This window comes from Pelobates fuscus, chromosome 11 (assembly GCF_036172605.1).
Source record: "Pelobates fuscus isolate aPelFus1 chromosome 11, aPelFus1.pri, whole genome shotgun sequence".
Classification (NCBI taxonomy): Eukaryota; Metazoa; Chordata; class Amphibia; order Anura; family Pelobatidae; genus Pelobates; species Pelobates fuscus.
Window position 1 is genome coordinate 11631388 of NC_086327.1, and position 23160 is coordinate 11654547.

At 40.8% G+C, this 23160-nt stretch overlaps 1 protein-coding gene across 1 annotated transcript in view; it reads right to left on the reverse strand.

The window, feature by feature from the left end:
- Positions 1–481: 481 nt before the first annotated feature.
- Positions 482–23160, reverse strand: part of TRIM62 (tripartite motif containing 62) — a 28381-nt gene continuing 5702 nt past the window's right edge. Inside the window, exons 2-5 of the mRNA XM_063436563.1 lie at positions 17808–17903; positions 17080–17336; positions 15197–15312; positions 482–7443 (exon numbers count right to left, since the gene is read on the reverse strand). Coding sequence (XP_063292633.1) covers positions 6893–7443; positions 15197–15312; positions 17080–17336; positions 17808–17903 — 1020 coding nt within the window. The 3' untranslated portion in view covers positions 482–6892. The remainder of the gene's footprint in view (positions 7444–15196; positions 15313–17079; positions 17337–17807; positions 17904–23160) is intronic.

The window sequence follows — 23160 nt, forward strand, 5'->3', positions numbered from 1 at the left end:
ATAGTCAGCTAAATTGAGCATTAATGGGGATATAATTAGAATAGACTCACCTGGGAGGCAGAGCAGCAAAGAAAGAGGAGGTGGGAGGAGCCTGGTGGCAGTTTATATTACTGTGATGCATGCTGATTGGTTAAATTTATTTACACTGATTGTTAACTGTTTATTTGCTGCTGGGAGTTACAGTAAAGAAAGATAAGCAAATATTCACCTCCTGTCTTTAATAAAATTTAGATTATTCGGTCACTAAAAGTTAGAATAATCCTGAATTACATTACATGTACAATAAAAACCTGCTGAAATCAGAACAAAAATTCTCATTGAAACAAAAGAAATGCACACAGTTGGAGAGAAATCAGTGCTTTGCACCTCTTGAATAATTCTTACCAGGAATTCGGAAAATCTGCTTTCTAGTCTAACCCTCCCATTGCGCCACCTCTACTACAGTAAACAAGAACGATGAAGAAATGGCCTCAGACATTGGTTTCAAACTATTGCATCCATTTTATTGCAGGGATTTGAAGGAACAAACAGAACACAGCGAGCTGTCACATGAACGATAACAATTCTGTGGCCGATCACAATGTTTGCTCTCACAAGGCACCCATACCAAGTGCATCACACAGCGAGCCCTTGTAATAAATTGCAGCAGATCACACCAAGCATTGACTTGAGCGAAGCTTTGTTTGCGGGTTACTGAGTGTCTGCACGGACTGTGAAGGTGTGTAATAAAGCTCACCTACATTGAAGATGTCGGCAAAGCCACGGTTTATGGACCCCCCCCAAAAAAGGAAGAATCTGCTCCTTAACAAAAAAACACAAAAACCAACCTGTCACTGGTTACATAAGTGAGGTAAAGAGATTTTGTCCTAAATCCTTTTTATACATTATGTCATTTTCAGTTTGGATGATACATCGGTTTGCAGCAAATAGTTTTTATCGCTGCTTTTCTTTTTTTTTTTTTTCTTTTTAAATCTTGCCTTCACTCAGACGTTTTCAGAACCACTTTGAGAAACAGGGGAGGGTAACCTTTTTAAAGGGCCAACATATAACCAGATCTGTTTCATTCAGGGCTTGATGACGTTGGCCTAAATTCAAGAGCTGGTTCAAAATTTTAAAAGACAGATTCCTTAAAGGGGAATGCATCAAGTGACAATTTATATTATTTTAAACCAGCAAGCAAATACTTTTAAACAAATATACAAACCAAAATGAAGAAAGAAAAACTTTGAGAAGCATGTCATAGATGTTTATAAACTTGGGCAGATACCATTATTGGGCACGCCTCAAAAACTAAAGCTTTGAATGATACTGTTGTCTCTAAGTGATGCATGTCATTTTAAATGGACAATCCACTGCCAAAAAATAAATGAGTTCCACTGAGCTAAACAACCAGGAAGTAACAGTATTGGTTGTCTGATTGACAGCCAGGGGGGTGTAACAAAATGTATTTATAAAAGTGTCAATTTCCACAGAAACTTGCACTTTTTGTAAAATTAAAAAGGGGACACACTCTTCATACATAAGGCATTTTAGCAAGATAACGTGCTTTTATTGGTCTGGAGTGCCCATTTAAGAACGAACTAGGTCTTTCAGGTACTCGCATTACATACCCCATGGCACATATCCGCAAACAGCACAAATTGTTCATACACATTGTGGCACTTCTCACTCATTACATTTCTTTCTGTTATCGGGGAGCTAATTTGTTTTGTACAGTTGGACCTGCAAACCTTCTGATCCTTAAATCTCTTAATATATGCCACTAAGCCATATTTGCTGCATCTATTAATCACATGGCACCCATATTTAACCCACATATATCTAATATACCAGACAGTAACCATATACCACCCATACAACATCAATAAACCACACAATATCCATTTAATACTCACATCTACATAAAACACAAAACCCCTCTTCCTGGCAATTTAACGGGCTTTTTTATTCACACTTTGTTTATAATCACTACCTCTGTAGTAATTATTACAGAGCCAGAATTTAAATATTTAAATTGTATTTGATTTTTAAATCTTCCATCTATAGATCCACTTATGATCCACTTTCCTCTCTGCTGTTACAATACCCATTTATCTGAGTCCTGTACTACCTAACCCACGTGCCACCGATCCCAACACCGGAAGGGTTACATGCCCCAGTATGCATTGCAGCCTTAAGTTATGTTATGTGACTGTAACGCATTTAGGGCTGCTGGGAGTTATAGTTTTTATGGTTAAAGTGGAAATAGATGGCAGCGTGACGACAGCAAGCCCCAGTATGCAAAATGATTTTTCCTGTCCCAGGTAGTCAAGCACATGGGGTCATCCCATTTATTGACATCAACAGTCACTATGCACCCATCACGCCAAGCCCTCATTGGCGCCCATGTTATATTTATATATATATATATATTTATATCTCTGATCTTCAATGCAGTACTGTCACATACATCACTCATCGTACACTGCGCCAATCTCCCACCCGTACGTAAAACACAGTACCTGTCACTCTCCTAAACATATCAAATACAGAACACAAAGTCAGCAAAACATATAAACTGCTCCACTTAGTTACAGGGCTATATATATATTTAGTAAAATGATATGGAAATCATTTCAATATTGATACCAGTTGCTGGATAAGAGTGATAGAAATAGCATTTTGTTTTATTGGCGATTGCAGCTGTATTGGCAGTGGGAGGACTGTGCACTTCCTTTCTCGGGGAGATAAATTGGATAGAACGCGCTCCCCAACAATTTCTCTCTCCTTTGTGGACTCCCTGGGCCCCAAGTTGGCTGATGCCCTCGGCATCAATGCTTGAATCCAGACTTTGCCCACTAGGCACTTACTACAATCTGATGCCTGGCAGGCGAAGTGCCCGGAGACATGTGGAAGCGTTGGGATTTTGTACAATGCACCACACTGTTGTATTCTGACATGTTCAGTCTTCCCAAAACGTAACAATCGTTTATTTAAAAAAATTACCAAAAATTTGGCTTCACTGTTTCTGTCAGATTCTGGGCTTAGTGGATGAATAGCAAACTGGCTCTGTTGGTTTCAATGTATTTATTTTACCAGTCATTAGGTTTGATTTGTTAGCACTAATTAACCCTGTGGACTAATTGGCAGCCATACAAGGACTGAAATCTGTTTATTTCATTAGAACTCCAATAAAATAATTTGCAATTTGAATGCAGTATATGCATGTAATGCATATTTATTATATATTTATATTTTTTTTAAACATAAAAAGGCAGAAGTCCAGCTAACTATACCCGCTGCGGTATATAATGGATATCTTAATTGAAATTGTAATGAAGCAATATAGGCAATCCTTTTACATGGAGATCAATCTCGAACTTCCTGCTGCTATGGTATTTGGAGAGATGTGTCTAAATGTCACATTTTATCCGTAGCCTGCTTGTCTCTATACTAGCGATATTCTAAACTGGGGCACGGCATGTTCTGGTTTTATATTTGAGTGGGCAAGAGTCTCCCACACCATTATTAACCAGAACCAAAGCTCTTTAGTTCTGAGATTTGAGGCTGAAATGACTATAGGGAGAGAATGAATTCAATTGACGAGTTGCACTGTAGGAAGGGACTGTACGAGGAATGCATTTCCAGGGCTGTGAGATTTAGAAACTGTTTAGTTATCAGCACACTCTTATAATGTCTCCAGAGAAGGACCGTCACCTGGAGCATTACACAGCATTTTCAGAGACTGCTTTACCATAACCACTGCAAGATCCACCTCTAATACTCAATCTAGTTATCACCCCCACCCATGTATCTTTCTGCCAGTAGCTAGTTTATCTGTTTTTTCTATTTTTTTACCGAAATGTTTGTTGTATGCTGAGGTTAGAGAGGAACATTTTAGCCATAGTATCTGTCACACCAATGGGACACCTATCACTCACACATCATCTCCTCAAGCTCGCTGCCTTGGAATTACTTCCGACTCGGCTCCTACCTTTTCTCCTCACGTCTAGTCGGTCTCCAAATCCTGTTCAATCTTAACAATATTGGCTGCATTTAACCTTTTCCAACTCAAGACACAACTAAGGCACCTGTTTATGAACTCATCATTTCCCAACTTGACTCCTGCAACTCACTACTCGTCAGCCAATGCCCGCATTGCCCCACCTCAGTTTGTATTGAATGCAGCCGCCACTCCCTCACCCCACCCCTTCCCCAATCATTACATTGGCTTCCTGTACCCTTGAGAATCCCATGCAAACTGCTAACACTAACCTACAAAGTCCTCACTAACTCCACTCCTCACTACATTTCCTTTCTAGTCACAGATATACGCCTTCTTGTTCCCTTCACTCTGCGAACGACTTCCTTGACATCTGCTCATTCCCGCACTGCCAATTCTCATCTGCAGGATTTATCAAGGGCTGACCCATTCTACTAGAATTCATTAGCCCGTGCCATCAGACTCTCTCTCATCCTCCAGTCCTTTAAGAAGACACAGAAAACACACTTCTACTGGTGATGCTTTTCTCATTACAATTGTCCTTCTCAGTCCCGTCTCCTCCATAGCACGGCTCATTCTCTCTCCTTCCACTGTTTAGTTCTTCCACACACAACGTTTACTGGCTTATTTTAACATGGGCATCTTATCCATAAACCTCTACCCCCTCTGACATGCTGGTATTCGTCTTTTGTGTCTTTACCCCTTCCTCATAGACTGTGAGCTTGTGTGAGAAGGGCCTACTTCACCTCTTGTCTCTTAAAGGAACACAATTGGGTCAGGAATACATGTTTAAATAGTGTTTAATCCTCCATTTAGGTGGCTTGCCCCCCCCTAGAAAATGTTAAAACTCACCTTCTTTCCAAAGACACATGGGTCTACCGATGCTGGCCCCGCCGCCGATCTGCCTCCTTGGTGATATCAGAATTTCCCATATGGATTGGGTGAAATCAGCAAGGAGGCGGGATTGGGGCGGGGCCAAACAGTTTTGTCCAATCCGCATCTCCTCATTAAGATGCATTGAATCAATGCATCTCTATGAGGAAAATTCAACGTCCCCATGCAGAGCGTGGAGACACTGAATGGTAGTGCTACCCACTGTGCACCACTGTCCCAGGAAGCACCTCCAGTAGCCATCTGAGGAGTGGCCACTTGGAGGTGTCGCTAGGGAGCATGTAAGCACTGCTTTTTTTTTTTTTTTTTAAAGGCAGTGTTTGCATGAAAATGCCTGAAGGCAGTGATTATACTCACCAGAACAACTACATTAAGCTGTAGTTGTTGTGGTGACTATAGTGTCCCTTTAATATATTTGCATGTCAATTACTTGTCAAATATCCCCATTCCATAATTGTATAGCACTGCAAAATAGGTTGGTGCTATATAAATCATAATAATAAAATGTATCTAGACCGCAGCAAACAATATTGAAGAACAGAGAGGTCTAAAACCATTTCTGTAGGCTGAGTTTAGAACTGTTTCTATGGTAGGTCTGTAAGGCTAGAACCTTATATATGATATGTCTGTAAGTCTATAAGTTTATGTATGGTATATCTATAGGTGTAAAGCTGGCCTCCCAACTATCACGGTTTTCAGTGGGACAGTCCAGATTTTCGGGTCCTGTCCCTATGTCCTTACTTTGTTCCCTGATGTCTTGCTTTTGGGGACACCATGGATCCGTCCCCAATAAGCATAGCGCAAGCACATCATACGACGTGCTTGTGCTATATTTAGGGCGTTAGAACCTGCAGGGAGAACTAAAATTGTGCTCCCTGCATGGCATGCCCTTGGTGGGCCAGCCTACTAGATTGGCAGGGAGCCTGGTGTGCATGAACGCCAGACTGACCTGTCAATTCTATGGGCGGACCCGGCCACTTTGGGCAGAGCCAGTGATGTTAATCACCCCTGGCGTCACACTTAACAGCCATTTCTAAGATAGGTTACAGGTTTAGACTCACTAATACAGGAAGTCTGAAGGTCTTGATTAGAAACATTTCTATGGTAGGTTTGTGGATCTAGAAGTTTTGTACTTTTTTTAGAGTTTGTCTGTAGACGTGCAGGTTTAGAACCTTTTATGAGGTTTGTATGGTGTAAATAGACGTGGGTCTCCAGCAACACAGATAAACGGATATAGAGCCCTTTTCTTAATCACACTCCTACAGACACAGCAATACAATCTGAAGTCATTGTGCCTTGAGAAGAAAACAGTGATTTGTAAGGTGCTATAACCACACTAAACCCCTAATAATCACTGATATAGGAGGCTTCATTGTTATTAATGTTCCTGTAAGAACTGAAATGTTCCAAACATTCTGTGAGTAGGATATTGTTTTTCCTGTTTTCCTGTAGCTAGAGGGTTAAAACAAACTCGTGTTAATGTCTCTGTAAAAAAAGCCACCCTCTCCAATAGCCATTAATGTCACACGCTGGCCGTTCACTGAAAAAGTGTCAATAACATTAATGAGTCTCTTCAGAGCCACCAACTGGCATGACAAAGAGAGATTGGAATCATAAGGGGAGAAAGAAAAAGAACATTGGTCACTGGAGGCTTCTACGTTTATTAAGCATTGGCCATAATTGTTAAATATTTTCTTTTTCTGGGTGACAAGATGCTAATGCTCTTTATTCGGTGAAGGCAGAAACTTCTCACTGGTGAGATGTCTCTGAGTGGCTCTCTTGCAATAAGAGAATAAACTGGGTATTGTTCCTGAGGTTATTCTATATACCCAGTATCCTCTCTTACTATGGGTTGAACATTCATTTCATGATAAACCTCTTTATCTCAAGCTATTTGAAGTTTCCCGCAGCCATTATAAAGAGAGTTTGTCATGTTTTTGCCTTCAAGCCACCTGAGGTGGTGGATCTGAGCAGATGTAACACTTGGAATGTGTAGGACAGATGAACAAACCAACGCTTCTATATTCGTACGGTGTTGATACGTAGTGGTTGGACATTCTTACCGTTGGCATGACTCTGCCCGGGACTGAAATACGAGCAGAGTTTCCCCGGGAACTTTTCGCGAAATGTGTAAAGCCATGACATGTCTTCTGCATTATAGAAGATGAGAAGACCTTTGTCATAGTCCAGATAGACACCTACTTTCTCAAGTTTGCTTTTGACATTCAGCCGTGTCCATGGCTCCGTACAGGCGCTGTACCGGTTTCCATCATGCATAACTATGCAGTAAAAGCCACGGCCAGGCTGAATCTGGATACTTCCTTTGCGGCTGACCGCTTCATGAGCTAGTCCTATCATCCACTGTGTTTTATCCGATACCACCACCTCCCAGTAATGGACCCCTCCATCAAAGACCTGCGTACCCAACACCGACACTTCCACATCAAATCGCTTTGGCGAGTCTTGTAGCGGCTGCGGGTGCAAGTTGCCATACGCCACAATGGTGCAGTCGTCAGATAGGATCAGTCGCTGATGAGCAGTCACTGGATCGAGGGTCAAGGCTGCTGGCACTAAACACATAAAAGACAATTCGTCTGTCAGCTTGCAAGTTTTTACATTAGGGATTAGACTTACACAACTACTAATAAACACATTAATGGTGATCTGTCACTTTAAAATGAATTATTATCATTCAAATTAACTCTAAATTCAGCCGCTAAATAATATTAGTTATATTCAGTTTTTTTATGTTCTATATATAATCGTAATAATATTCAAGAATTTGACCAGAAAAGGTACAATGAGCTTGACACCACTTTTCAATTACTTCCAAGAGTCTAGATCAGGGATGTCGAACATGCGGCCCCCCAGATGTTGCTGAACTACAACTCCCATGATTCTTTCAATGAAACAGATAGCCAGGGAATCATGGGAGTTGTAGTTCAGCAACATCTGGGGGGCCGCATGTTCGACATCCCTGGTCTAGATGTTGTTATTTCCCAGCTAAACCTGTTTACGCCGTTAGCACGTGTCATTACATTGGCTTCAACGATGTTAGGATGTAACGATGTCCTAACATCTTTAGCTACCCATGTAATATTCACGTAGCCGGATCTGATAGGGGGGGAGGGACTGCAATTGGTTGTCACCACAATCACTGACAAAATAATGTCACAGCCAATGATTTGTATTACAGGCTGTGACATTGTATTCTGCCGATCTCTTTCCTCACTTTGTTCTGATAGGCAGAAAGATTACTGTTACGGTGTCCCAAACTGTTGAAAAAAATGTTTTTATTTTTTTTTAACAGTTTCAGTGCAGATCAACTAGGAAAATAACATTTCTCACACTTTGTTAGACTTTATTCATATTAAATTATGTTTCATATATAAATGTTTGATTTGAAATGAAAGCCCTATTTCTCCTGAACAAAATGATATGTAATAAGTGTAGGTGCAATTAACATGAGGTAAGTTATAGTTGAACAAACATATTGTAGGTTCAGAACTTGGACAGTTGTCCCTGCCTTGGTTAATGATTCTTATTTTATTGACATTGGAAGGATGAATAGCTGAGATGACCCTCCTGGGAGGGAATCCTGCTATCTCAAAGTGGGAAGTAAATAGGTCTGGGAGTCTGGAGTCCTCCTGTCCACTTTGCCATTATAGGAAAGGACAGGGGGATCCATAACCCCGTACCCAGTATGGTAACCCTTGATCTCCTGCAGGGCAAAGAGAAGCCAATGCACAGATCTCTCCTGGTTAAAGAACCCCCCACCCCTCACTCATTTAGTTTTGCAGGATGGCTACCTTGCCAAGCAGTGCACCAAGGTTTTATTTAGCTGTTCACCTGCCATATGTTAAAGGACCACTATAGTGTCTGGAAAACAAACTCGTTTTCCTGACACTGTATAATCCTTAGGTCCCCCTCCCGCTGGGCTGAAGGGGTTAAAACCCCTTTAACCACTTACCTTTATCCAGAGCCGGGCTCCCTCGGCGCTGGTGACTTCTCCCCCTTCCGGCGTCAGCTCCCGAGTGGAGCCGAATGCGCATGCGCGGCCAGAGCCGCCCATAGGAAAGCATTTCTCAATGCTTTCCTAGGGACGTGCTGCGTGCTCAATACGATTTTCACATTGAGCGTCAGGAAGCGCCTCTAGCGGCTGTCAGGAAGACAGCCACTAGAGGCTGGATTAACCCTGCAATGTAAACATAGCAAAGTTTACAGCTGCAGGGTTAAAACCTGAGGGACCTGGCACCCAGACCACTGTTAGTTTGTGAATGCCACAGCATCTCCTTGTGGCACTGAAAGGGTGTAATGAATAATACCTACTTACATTACGCTTGTAGTGACAGCACAGGTTAGATGGAAATAACACTTTATAAAGTATATCACGCTATAGACCTTACAAAGGTTATAAATGAACATTCTGTTGCTTTGTTTATTTTTTGAAGGGGTTAACATTTACAGTTAGTTAGTGTAGGATATACATGCTCCATGTGACATCAGAGGCAGTACCATGCAAGCACCTTCTAAGTAACCAGTATCAGCGCTCATAGTTCCATTTCTAGGTAACCAGTATCAGCGCTCATAGTTCCATTTCTAAGTAACCAGTATCAGCGCTCATAGTTCCATTTCTAGGTAACCAGTATCAGCGCTCATAGTTCCATTTCTAGGTAACCAGTATCAGCGCTCATAGTTCCATTTCTAGGTAACCAGTATCTACGCTCATAGTTCCATTTCTAAGTAACCAGTATCAGCGCTCATAGTTCCATTTCTAAGTAACCAGTATCAGCGCTCATAGTTCCATTTCTAAGTAACCAGTATCAGCGCTCATAGTTCCATTTCTAAGTAACCAGTATCAGCGCTCATAGTTCCATTTCTAGGTAACCAGTATCAGCGCTCATAGTTCCATTTCTAGGTAACCAGTATCAGCGCTCATAGTTCCATTTCTAAGTAACCAGTATCAGCGCTCATAGTTCCATTTCTAGGTAACCAGTATCAGCGCTCATAGTTCCATTTCTAGGTAACCAGTATCAGCGCTCATAGTTCCATTTCTAGGTAACCAGTATCAGCGCTCATAGTTCCATTTCTAAGTAACCAGTATCAGCGCTCATAGTTCCATTTCTAAGTAACCAGTATCAGCGCTCATAGTTCCATTTCTAAGTAACCAGTATCAGCGCTCATAGTTCCATTTCTAAGTAACCAGTATCAGCGCTCATAGTTCCATTTCTAGGTAACCAGTATCAGCGCTCATAGTTCCATTTCTAGGTAACCAGTATCAGCGCTCATAGTTCCATTTCTAGGTAACCAGTATCAGCGCTCATAGTTCCATTTCTAAGTAACCAGTATCAGCGCTCATAGTTCCATTTCTAAGTAACCAGTATCAGCGCTCATAGTTCCATTTCTAGGTAACCAGTATCAGCGCTCATAGTTCCATTTCTAAGTAACCAGTATCAGCGCTCATAGTTCCATTTCTAAGTAACCAGTATCAGCGCTCATAGTTCCATTTCTAAGTAACCAGTATCAGCGCTCATAGTTCCATTTCTAGGTAACCAGTATCAGCGCTCATAGTTCCATTTCTAGGTAACCAGTATCAGCGCTCATAGTTCCATTTCTAAGTAACCAGTATCAGCGCTCATAGTTCCATTTCTAGGTAACCAGTATCAGCGCTCATAGTTCCATTTCTAAGTAACCAGTATCAGCGCTCATAGTTCCATTTCTAGGTAACCAGTATCAGCGCTCATAGTTCCATTTCTAAGTAACCAGTATCAGCGCTCATAGTTCCATTTCTAGGTAACCAGTATCTACGCTCATAGTTCCATTTCTAGGTAACCAGTATCAGCGCTCATAGTTCTATTTCTAAGTAACCAGTATCAGCGCTCATAGTTCCATTTCTAGGTAACCAGTATCAGCGCTCATAGTTCCATTTCTAAGTAACCAGTATCAGCGCTCATAGTTCCATTTCTAAGTAACCAGTATCAGCACTCATAGTTCCATTTCTAAGTAACCAGTATCAGCGCTCATAGTTCCATTTCTAAGTAACCAGTATCAGCGCTCATAGTTCCATTTCTAGGTAACCAGTATCAGCGCTCATAGTTCCATTTCTAAGTAACCAGTATCTACGCTCATAGTTCCATTTCTAAGTAACCAGTATCAGCGCTCATAGTTCCATTTCTAAGTAACCAGTATCAGCGCTCATAGTTCCATTTCTAGGTAACCAGTATCAGCGCTCATAGTTCCATTTCTAAGTAACCAGTATCAGCGCTCATAGTTCCATTTCTAGGTAACCAGTATCAGCGCTCATAGTTCCATTTCTAAGTAACCAGTATCAGCGCTCATAGTTCCATTTCTAGGTAACCAGTATCAGCGCTCATAGTTCCATTTCTATGTAACCAGTATCAGCGCTCATAGTTCCATTTCTAAGTAACCAGTATCAGCGCTCATAGTTCCATTTCTAGGTAACCAGTATCAGCGCTCATAGTTCCATTTCTAGGTAACCAGTATCTACGCTCATAGTTCCATTTCTAGGTAACCAGTATCAGCGCTCATAGTTCCATTTCTAAGTAACCAGTATCAGCGCTCATAGTTCCATTTCTAAGTAACCAGTATCAGCGCTCATAGTTCCATTTCTAGGTAACCAGTATCAGCGCTCATAGTTCCATTTCTAAGTAACCAGTATCAGCGCTCATAGTTCCATTTCTAGGTAACCAGTATCAGCGCTCATAGTTCCATTTCTAAGTAACCAGTATCAGCGCTCATAGTTCCATTTCTAGGTAACCAGTATCAGCGCTCATAGTTCCATTTCTATGTAACCAGTATCAGCGCTCATAGTTCCATTTCTAGGTAACCAGTATCAGCGCTCATAGTTCCATTTCTATGTAACCAGTATCAGCGCTCATAGTTCCATTTCTAAGTAACCAGTATCAGCGCTCATAGTTCCATTTCTAGGTAACCAGTATCAGCGCTCATAGTTCCATTTCTAAGTAACCAGTATCAGCGCTCATAGTTCCATTTCTAGGTAACCAGTATCAGCGCTCATAGTTCTATTTCTAGGTAACCAGTATCAGCGCTCATAGTTCCATTTCTAAGTAACCAGTATCAGCGCTCATAGTTCTATTTCTAAGTAACCAGTATCAGCGCTCATAGTTCCATTTCTAAGTAACCAGTATCAGCGCTCATAGTTCCATTTCTAGGTAACCAGTATCAGCGCTCATAGTTCCATTTCTAAGTAACCAGTATCAGCGCTCATAGTTCTATTTCTAGGTAACCAGTATCAGCGCTCATAGTTTCATATGAATTAATTAATTGGTTTTTTTTTTCATGAATAAATGAACTTGTGAAAGCACACCAACAATTCTATATCTAGTATCGCAAATTTGCAAATTCAGGGCATTATCTTATAGAGATCGACCGATATTGATTTTTTAGAGCCGATACCGATACCGATATTCTGTAAATGTTCAGGCCGATAGCCGATATAATTTGCCGATATTCTGTACATTTACCATTTTGGAAAATAAAAACAATTTCTAAAGGTAAATGCACAAAATATAAATGCCACGTGTAGTGGATGCAGTGTGTTTAGACAGGAGAGCTGTGTGTGTTTGTGTAGTGTGTGTAGTGGATGCAGTGTGTGTTTGTGTAGTGAGTGTATAGTGGATGCAGTGTGTGTTTGTGTAGTGAGTGTGTAGTGGATGCAGTGTGTGTTTGTGTAGTGAGTGTGTAGTGGATGCAGTGTGTGTTTGTGTAGTGAGTGTGTAGTGGATGCAGTGTGTGTTTGTGTAGTGAGTGTGTAGTGGATGCAGTGTGTTTGTGTAGTGTCAGTGTTGTGGATGCAGTGTGTGTTTGTGTAGTGGATGCAGTGTGTATTTGTCTAGTGTGTGTAGTGGATGCAGTGTGTATTTGTCTAGTGTGTGTAGTGGATGCAGTGTGTATTTGTCTAGTGTGTGTAGTGGATGCAGTGTGTTTTTGTGTAGTGTCAGTGTTGTGGATGCAGTGTGTATTTGTCTAGTGTGTGTAGTGGATGCAGTGTGTATTTGTCTAGTGTGTATATAATGAAAGCAGAGTGTTTGTAGTGTGCATAAAGTGAATGCAGTGTGTGTGTAAAGTGAATGCTGTATATACTAAATGCAAAGTGTGTGTGTGTGTGTTTGTGTAGTGTGTGCATATAAGGAATGCAGAGTGTGTGTGTATTTGTGTAGTGTGTGTATAGTGAATGTAGTGTGTTTATATAATGCAGAGTGTGTGTGTTTGTATAGTGTGTGTATATAATGCAGTGTGTTTGTGTAGTGTGCATTATATAAACACACTACACAAACACACACTGAATTATATAAACCACTACACAAACACACTGTGTATATAATGCAGTGTTTGTGTAGTGTGTTTATATAGTGTGTATATAATGCAGTGTTTGTATAGTGTGTGTATATATAATACAGTGTGTGTTTGTATAGTGTGTGTTTGTATAGTGTGTGTATATAATGCAGTGTGTTTGTGTAGTGTGCATTATATACGAACACACACACACTATACAAACACACACTGCATTATATACACACACACTATACAAACACACACTGCATTATCTACACACACACTATACAAACACACACTGCATTATCTACACACACACACTATACAAACACACACTGCATTATATACACACACACTATACAAACACACACTGCATTATATACACACCCACTATACAAACACACACTGCATTATATACACACACACTATACAAACACACACTGCATTATTATACACACACTGCATTATATAAACTGCATTATATACACAGTGTGTTTGTGTAGTGTATAATAATTGAGTGTGTGTGTAAGGGGGCATTTTTTATTAAATATTAAATTATATTTGTTTTTATATATTTAATAATTATTATTATAGAATTTTTGTTGTCCCCCCCCCCCCTCCCTGCTTGTTGCCTGGCCAGGGAGGGGGGATATAGCAGTCCCTGGTGGTCCAGTGGCATTGGCTGAGTTGGGGGCGGGTAGCAAGCGTTTACTCACCTCCCAGCAGCTCCTGCAGCTCCCCAGTGTAACTCTCGTGGCCAGTGTGCCGCGCGGAGCGTTGCCATGGTAACCCATGGCAACGCTCTGACGGCCGCGGGTCTCGCGAGATGCTGGGAGGTGAGTAAACGCTGGCTGCTGGGAGGTGAGTAAACGCTTGCTACCTGCCCCCCTCAGGACCGCCGGGCTTGTAATGAGCCTGGCGGTCCTAGGAGGTATTATCGGCAATAACGGTATCTCTATTGGCCGATACCGATATTGCCAAAAATACCGAATATCGGCCGATTATATCGGTAAAACCGATAATCGGTCGATCCCTATTATCTTATTACCGTACCTTCATACTACATTAAAATGGTCAATTAAAGCATTAAACATTAATAATGAATATCTCCTCTAAACAAGCAAAATACAGACCACTAATATAGACAGTAAAATACATATTTACAACATGACATTTTATCTGATGGTGGAATATATTTTAACACCATAAATAAAAAGAAAAGTCATATCCTTACCCCTCTGAAAAACTAGTTTAATACTCAAATTGATGATTAAATTAAAGGGATGCTCCACTGCCCAAATACAAAATAAATAAAAATCACTGTTTAGTAAATATACCCCAAGTGGAAACTTCATAATTTTAATTCTGCATTTTTTCATTGGAGTTATAGATAAACCACTTTACAAAATCAGCATTTTTCTTGTCTGCAGCTTTTGCAATCCCTCCCCTTCTAACCCCGCCCAGACTTTCCGTCGCTGTCCAATGACAGACTTCCTAATGCAGCTCAATGAGAAGTCTTTGCAAGGCAGGTGCTTTGGGTAATTGCTGCCTCTTGTGTTTATCTGCACTGAACTAACCAAACCAGGAAGTAACATAATCTGTTGTCTGATTGACAGCCAAGGGGGTGTAATCATTTTAATGTTAATATAACATTTCTACAGAAATCTGCAATTTTTACAAAATAAAATAAAGAGGACATATTCTTCATACATAAAGCTTTTCAGTGAGCTAAAGTACTTTAGGGGTCTGGAGTGTCTGGAACATTCTGTCACATTGGAGCAGAGTTACGCCATACTCAACAACACAAGACGTACGCTGCTTTCATCTTGCTTTCTAAATATTTCCTGGAATATCAGATGCAGGCTCCTTTCCTTTAACTCTTTATTTTGCTGTTTGTTACAGAACTACAGAGAACAAAAAATAACATAAACCTTCGTCTAGATAGTCTGGAAAAAACACGCTGTCCCCTATAGACGCATATAACGTCAGGAATGGCAGCGATGTTACCTGGGTGAATGTCTTGGAACAGAGATCTCCAGATGGTATACTGCAGGGGACCCGTGTATTTCGAAGTCGGGAAATCCTCATACGTCAGGTTCGTTTCATGGATTTTCCCTTTTAACCTGGAAACGAAGAAAATTTACTGGAAGTACCCCATAGTAAAGGTTCATCTATTCCCCATAGTTAAAGAGTGCACGTTGTAATGGATCCCTCATAAGTACCACGTTTTTTTTTCATTCTGTCTGGAAACACAAATGTTCAAAATTGCCGGCCAATTGAGCATTAATGATTTAAATAATAATGCACACTCATTAGAATTTTCTTTTGGCTTTCGATAAATTGCACAGAGCAAGCATGGAGGCATGGACTAGACACCAAAGGTGAATTCCTACTGGCCAGGGCTGAATTTATACTAGCCGATGGATAGTGGGCGAGTGATTTCTTTTTAGCTGTGGCCTGCTAGATTCCCTTGCTGTGTTGGGCAGATAACACTGTTTCCTGAGATACACAGCTTTCCAATGTGTGGTCCTAAATCTTTGTTTCTCCCTTTAGTCCCCAAGGGTTGGCTTCTAATATTGAAGTACGTTTTTATAAATTTCAACCGGTTCTGTTCGGTCATTTACCTGTAAGGTATTTTGTCTTTGACCTCATTGCTTAAACTCTCAAGAACCTCTGATGGTCTGTTATCATAATAACTGTACCACAAAAAGAAAAAGAAAATAGGAGGAATTCTGAGTATCAAAACAAATTGTTAATAAATGAAACACTGAGCCGAAAGGTGAAACGCGTGTCGGGGGCATAGACGCAATCCACCTCTGCTACTCATTTGCCTACTTAGCCACCTCAAAGTTTGTGGTTGTGTTCCACACACTCCTATTTAGATAGCTAACTGTACTGTAGGATATTGGTTGGCTGGGTGATAAGATTTAGCAGCAACGGACTTAGGGACAGCCTTTTTAAAGGGGTGCCCTCGAAGGCACATTAGGGTATATCTAACAGCCGTTCCTGTAGGTGATTTAACCACGATAGCGGCGAGTTTTGTGCTCTATATACTGTTCCAAGCACAGCTACCTCATTACTCACTACTTGTAACAGCATATAACATATTATTCCCGACCGTCACTTGTCAAACTGTTCAGTGTTACCTGTCACTGCAGTTTAATGTCAGTTTATTCAGCGTCTATTAGTCTATTCTAGTATTTGGAGGTTGGTAGGATAAATCACTTTACCCTATTTAGTAGATCTACCCTTCCTACTCTATATTTCCTTTATTTAGAACAACGTAGGTAGGCTTTTTCTACATCGAGTAGATCCTCCTTTTGTGGATTATCATTTATTTATGTTTGTGTGTGTTCTGCTATTGGTGGGTACGTTTATACTGTGCTTATCCCACTTTTTATACTAGTACTCATTAAAAGCTAAGTTTTATCCAATTTTTCTTCAGTCATTTCTTACGCGAATCAGATATCTTTCCACTCATACCTTATACTACCATTATATACCATAATCATTTTTTGTTTCATTTATTAACAATTTGTTTTGATGATCAGAATTCCTCCTATTATTTCTTTTTGTGCTATTCATCCCACTTTAGGAGGCTTTCTTAGTATCGCGTCCCAAGCATTTTATTTATTTCTGCTCTGTTCTTTTTTTTTTACAATCATAATAACTGTAGTTTAATTAAACATCTTATTCTAAAACAGAATGACCCACTCAGTTAAGGACCATCGTGCCATGTGTAGCTGTGCAGGATAACTCAGATTGCATTCCATACTGGCATACGTTATTTTGGAATATGGATGACAGCAATTATAACATTTGGTGTTTATGGGTTTAAATGAAGGGTAAAAATGACCAAACCCTACTTTTTCGTCCCCTGATCCTTGTACCTCTCTGATAGAGAAGAGACTCCGCTCAGGAATGTGTGCTTGTCTGCCTCCGCCAGCCGTTCCTGTAGGATCTGTACGCCCTCCTGCACCTTGCGCAGCTGCTGACTGTACTGCTGAACCTTCTGCTCGATGTCCGTCAGCGTCCGCGCCGTGTCAGACTCTAGCTCCTCCAACATGGCTTTCTGCCTCTCCCTCAGCAGCCGGTGGAGCCGTTCGAAGGCTTCCCCAATGGTGGCACGAAGGCTTTTTGCTGACGACTAATTAGATATAAACAGAAAATGCTCTCAATTGTAATCAATAAAATACATATATACACAATCCAAGGTCCAGGTATTTTGGGCTAATTGGTTGGAACTGGTAATGTGATTTTTGCATCTTGGGTATTGAAGGGTGCAAAAACACCCTTCAATACTCAATACCCTGGTAATGTGATTTTATCCTGATGAAAGTCTTCTTAGACTGAAACGTTGATGTAATGTGACTGTATTCACAATAAATATTTGAATTAGGTTGAAAAGACTAGTTAGAGCTATCCTTCGTGATCATTATATATATATACACACACACAAACACACGAACATACGCAAGGGACTTGCAATTTTTAATAATGAATTCTGCACACTATCATGTAGACGCTACATACGTGCTGGAAAACATGGCGGATCTAGTACGATTTATTATTCGCCATCGTAATTTCACGCGTTAACCAGCAATGGAAGGATTCTTACTTTGGTTTCAGCCAGTTGGCGTTTCAGGAGCTGAAGGGCTTCGGTGTGTCCGCGTTCGCTCTCCTGCAACGCCTGTAGCTGTTCCTTTAATTCCCGCTGTAGAAACAGAAGAGAGAAACTCATTTAATTTTAGTCCGGGGGAAACTGTGACAATTCTGTGTCATCGGATTAATTCACTAGTAAAACAGAAACAACAGGTTTCAGTCAGTTTTAAAAAGTAACACACAGCCCTTTCAGTTAAAATTTTTTTTTTTTTTAATCATGTTTTTATTTTACAAACCTTGTAACATTTTGTATTTATTTACGTCATCATTTTTTCTTGGAAAAATTATGTTTTTTTTCTCCCATTTATATTTTGTCCTGAAAATGTGCAACTGACTTGTCAGTTCTCCACAAATCCCGAATAAACAAATGTTTTAAAGCGTCTCTGTCCCCCTCTGGGGTCTTTGCAGATTGTGCAAAGACCCCCTCCCTCCATGATGACATCGCCGCTTGCTGGCCTGCAGGTACAATGCAGGTAAGATATATTTACCTGATGCCGTCCCATCTTATTTCTTCACTTCCTGTTCATGTGTCGGGAGCTCATGTCAGTACTGGACTCTTGTGTATGCGCTAGAGTACGCAACAAATGTCTGTGCAGGAACATGCATGTCCGCTGTAGCCTCCCTCCATAGACAAAGCATTTCTCCCCCACAGCGGTCTCGAGTGATGGCTGGGAGAATTGACAAAACTTGACGGCGTTAGCTCCACCTTTTTGTCTAGCATAGGAAAATGTATTAAACAGGAGTAATTTCTAAAAAAATTTATGATGTCTTTTGACGGCATTCGTGTTTGAATTTCACTGAAATACCGTCTTTATGAGCATTTTATAAAGATTTCATCTGTATTAAATGCGCAAATTTGGGGATAAATTAAGACGCTTCCCTATCAATATGGCGAATCTCAGTAGGACACGCATTTCGTGTTCTTGCATTAATTCAAGTCACTGTTCATGTGTATGGAATTAAGTAGAGAGGTAGGCTTGTGGCCCATCCGTAGGGGCCTTGTGGCAGCACCCCACCAGCTTTTACATGGGGAAAATATTTATTTGCAGTAGTTTAGAAACACAAAGATTTTTTTTCTGGAGGGGAGGATGGTAAGACAAAAAATATGGGAAAAATTGGTACTGTATAGGGAGAATTAAAATTGGGGGAGAGGATTCTGGTGCCCCACCATGACACCATCTTAAAACTTCACCAGTCATCTCTGGAATTTAAGCCAGCAGCTGGGGAGTAAAATTGAATAAACCCCTCCACCCCCCTTCAATCTCTGCTGTCCGGTACCTTAAACCCCATACAGCCAACGAAAAGGCAGATTATGCATTAAAAGGAAGAAATTCGTTTTTAGTCAAAAATAGTTGCATTTAATAAAATCCGCCTTCTCTGGCTGTTTTTGCTACTTGTCGGTTTGGGCTTTAAAATGTTTCTTTTCAATTCTCCACACTCCCCATTTTAGTGAAGGCTCCTGCTTGTGGTAACATTGATACAAAATGTTGGATTAACATAGTAAACAGGAATAAGAAGCCATCTTTTATTACAACTGCAGTCTGCCACCAAAGCAAGATGGCCGATCTTATCATTGTCGGATTGTTTTTGTGCATGAGGAGATTTCGATGGTGCTTGTGTCAGGAAACGCGGCACATGTTATAAATATGAATAGAATTTTCCTTTAATCCTGTGATTAGTGCAGTCAGCCGTGAGGCCAGAACATTAATCTGAATGTATTAACGACTCTTTAAATTATCTGCTAATTACTGCGTTCAGACATCGGTGTTGGAAGCAGTGTTATATTGTTACAGTAAGGTGCTGGATGTGCAAAGTAAATCTGTCTACAAGTGACATTCACAGAGCTCCCGTGGGAGCTCAGACGTGTTTCTGTCCTGTCAGTGATACACGTGTGTATGTGTTCGCTCGCTAATATCACTGCACACAGCCACGGTATAAACAGACTGGCAGCTGGGAGCAAGCTTGGTAATACGGTGACAAACAGCTCCATTTACTAAAGCCTGCACTAAAGTCGGGAACTCACAGCGTATTAAACATTTTGGACTGAAATCTTTCCAATCGGGAAAATTCTGCAAACGTTTCCATTTTTTTCTGTTTAAGATTAAAATGTAAAATGTTCTTTGAAATGCTGCCAATTCCCACTTTAGTGAATAATTTAGAATGCTGCTTTATACCATCTTTTCTCAAACACTCTTTCTTTCTTTGAGTGAGCTTTGTGGGCTTAGTCTCTATTTAACGGCGTCCATGTCATCGCCTGGGATCTTTGCACAATTCGCATAGATCCCCGATGGAGACATCGCCGCTGGGGGTCCGGAGGCCGGGGGGCAGGGGAAAGGTGAGTGCTATTTACTTTTTTTTCCATATTACAGTACTGAAGCTAAAATATTTAATTTGGGAAAATCCTCCAACTCTAGTCCCATTCTTTCTAGACAGGTCCAGTTGTATCCCGTTTCCATAACTCCCAACATTTCACATGGACAAAGAGGGACATTAATTTTAGGGTGTGGTCAGTGTAGGGCTGTTCTGAGTGTGAGTGGGGGTGTGACCAGTGCCGGGGCTGTTCAGACATTTTAGGTGACTTACTTATAGCAATTTATAGAACTAAAATGTAACTTAGAGAAACAATGTGTCTTATTTAAAAAGACTGATTTCTAAGAACATTTATTGTAGTGTAAAGACACATTACTGGGAGTATTATTACTGTGGAGCTCTGTTATACACTCAGACACATTACTGGGAGTGTTATTCCTGCAGAGCTCTGTTATACACTCAGACACATTACTGGGAGTATTATTACTGTGGAGCTCTGCTATACACTCAGACACATTACTGGGAGTATTATTGCTGTGGAGCTCTGTTATACACTCAGACACATTACTAGGAGTATTATTACTGTGGAGCTCTGTTATACACTCAGACACATTACTGGGAGTATTATTACTGTGGAGCTCTGTTATACACTCAGACAAATTACTGGGAGTATTATTGCTGTGGAGCTCTGTCATACACTCAGACACATTACTGGGAGTATTATTACTGTGGAGCTCTGTTATACACTCAGACACATTACTGGGAGTATTATTGCTGTGGAGCTCTGTTATACACTCAGACACATTACTGGGAGTATTATTGCTGTGGAGCTCTGTTATACACTCAGACACATTACTGGGAGTATTATTGCTGTGGAGCTCTGTTATACATTCAGTCACATTACTGGGAGTATTATTACTGTGGAGCTCTGTTATACACTCAGACACATTACTGGGAGTATTATTGCTGTGGAGCTCTGTTATACACTCAGACACATTACTGGGAGTATTATTGCTGTGGAGCTCTGTTATACACTCAGACACATTACTGGGGGTATTATTGCCGTGGAGCTCTGTTATACACTCAGACACATTACTGGGAGTTTTATTGCTGTTGAGCTCTGTTATACACTCAGACACATTACTGGGAGTATTATTGCTGTGGAGCTCTGTTATACATTCAGTCACATTACTGGGAGTATTATTACTGTGGAGCTCTGCTATACACTCAGACACATTACTGGGAGTATTATTGCTGTGGAGCTCTGTTATACACTCAGACACATTACTAGGAGTATTATTACTGTGGAGCTCTGTTATACACTCAGACACATTACTGGGAGTATTATTACTGTGGAGCTCTGTTATACACTCAGACAAATTACTGGGAGTATTATTGCTGTGGAGCTCTGTCATACACTCAGACACATTACTGGGAGTATTATTACTGTGGAGCTCTGTTATACACTCAGACACATTACTGGGAGTATTATTGCTGTGGAGCTCTGTTATACACTCAGACACATTACTGGGAGTATTATTGCTGTGGAGCTCTGTTATACACTCAGACACATTACTGGGAGTATTATTGCTGTGGAGCTCTGTTATACATTCAGTCACATTACTGGGAGTATTATTACTGTGGAGCTCTGTTATACACTCAGACACATTACTGGGAGTATTATTGCTGTGGAGCTCTGTTATACACTCAGACACATTACTGGGAGTATTATTGCTGTGGAGCTCTGTTATACACTCAGACACATTACTGGGGGTATTATTGCCGTGGAGCTCTGTTATACACTCAGACACATTACTGGGAGTTTTATTGCTGTTGAGCTCTGTTATACACTCAGACACATTACTGGGAGTATTATTGCTGTGGAGCTCTGTTATACATTCAGTCACATTACTGGGAGTATTATTACTGTGGAGCTCTGTTATACACTCAGACACATTACTGGGAGTATTATTGCTGTGGAGCTCCGTTATACACTCAGGCACATTACTGGGAGCATTATTGCTGTGGAACTCTATTATACACTCAGACACATTACTGGGAGTATTATTGCTGTGGAGCTCTGTTATACACTCAGACACATTACTGGGAGTATTATTGCTGTGGAGCTCTGTAATACACTCAGACACATTACTGGGAGTATTATTCCTGCGGAGCTCTGTTATACATTCAGACACATTACTAGGAGTATTATTGCTGTGGAGCTCTGTTACACACTCAGACACATTACTGGGAGTATTATTCCTGCGGAGCTCTGTTATACATTCAGACACATTACTAGGAGTATTATTGCTGTGGAGCTCTGTTATACACTCAGACACATTACTGGGAGTATTATTACTGCGGAGCTCAGTTATACTCAGACACATTACTGGGAGTATTATTGCTGTGGAGCTCTGTTATACACTCAGACACATTACTGGGAGTATTATTACTGCGGAGCTCTGTTATACACTCAGACACATTACTGGGAGTATTATTGCTGTGGAGCTCTGTTATGCACTCAGACACACCAACAATATGGAGCTCCTAGAAAAGAGGGACATTAGGATAGAAAAGAGGGATAGAGGGATTTGGGTGGAAAATAGGGACTGATCCACTTAAATAGGGACACTTGGGAGGTATGGGTTTTCACTCATAAACTCAGAGTCCAAGTAGAGGATATGTGTCAGCTCAGAGAGGCCACAGTGTGGGTGACAGGAGATTTAGAGAAAGTCCAGAGTGAATCACCGAGAAACAGCCATTTCCTTCCTGATCACAATGGATGCTGGCGACCATTAGCAGCGTTCTGTCGCGTTAATACTAACGATGCTGCGAGGGTTCTGGAAAGAGCCGCAAATAACAATGTAGCAGAAGGATCAGTTCAAGGATCAAGGTCTAATTCCTGAATGGAGCTGTGAGCTGTTATACAGGTTCTGATTCTGTACAGAACGGGTCTGTATACAGTGTGTATAATCCAGCACTGAGCATCCTTCTATACC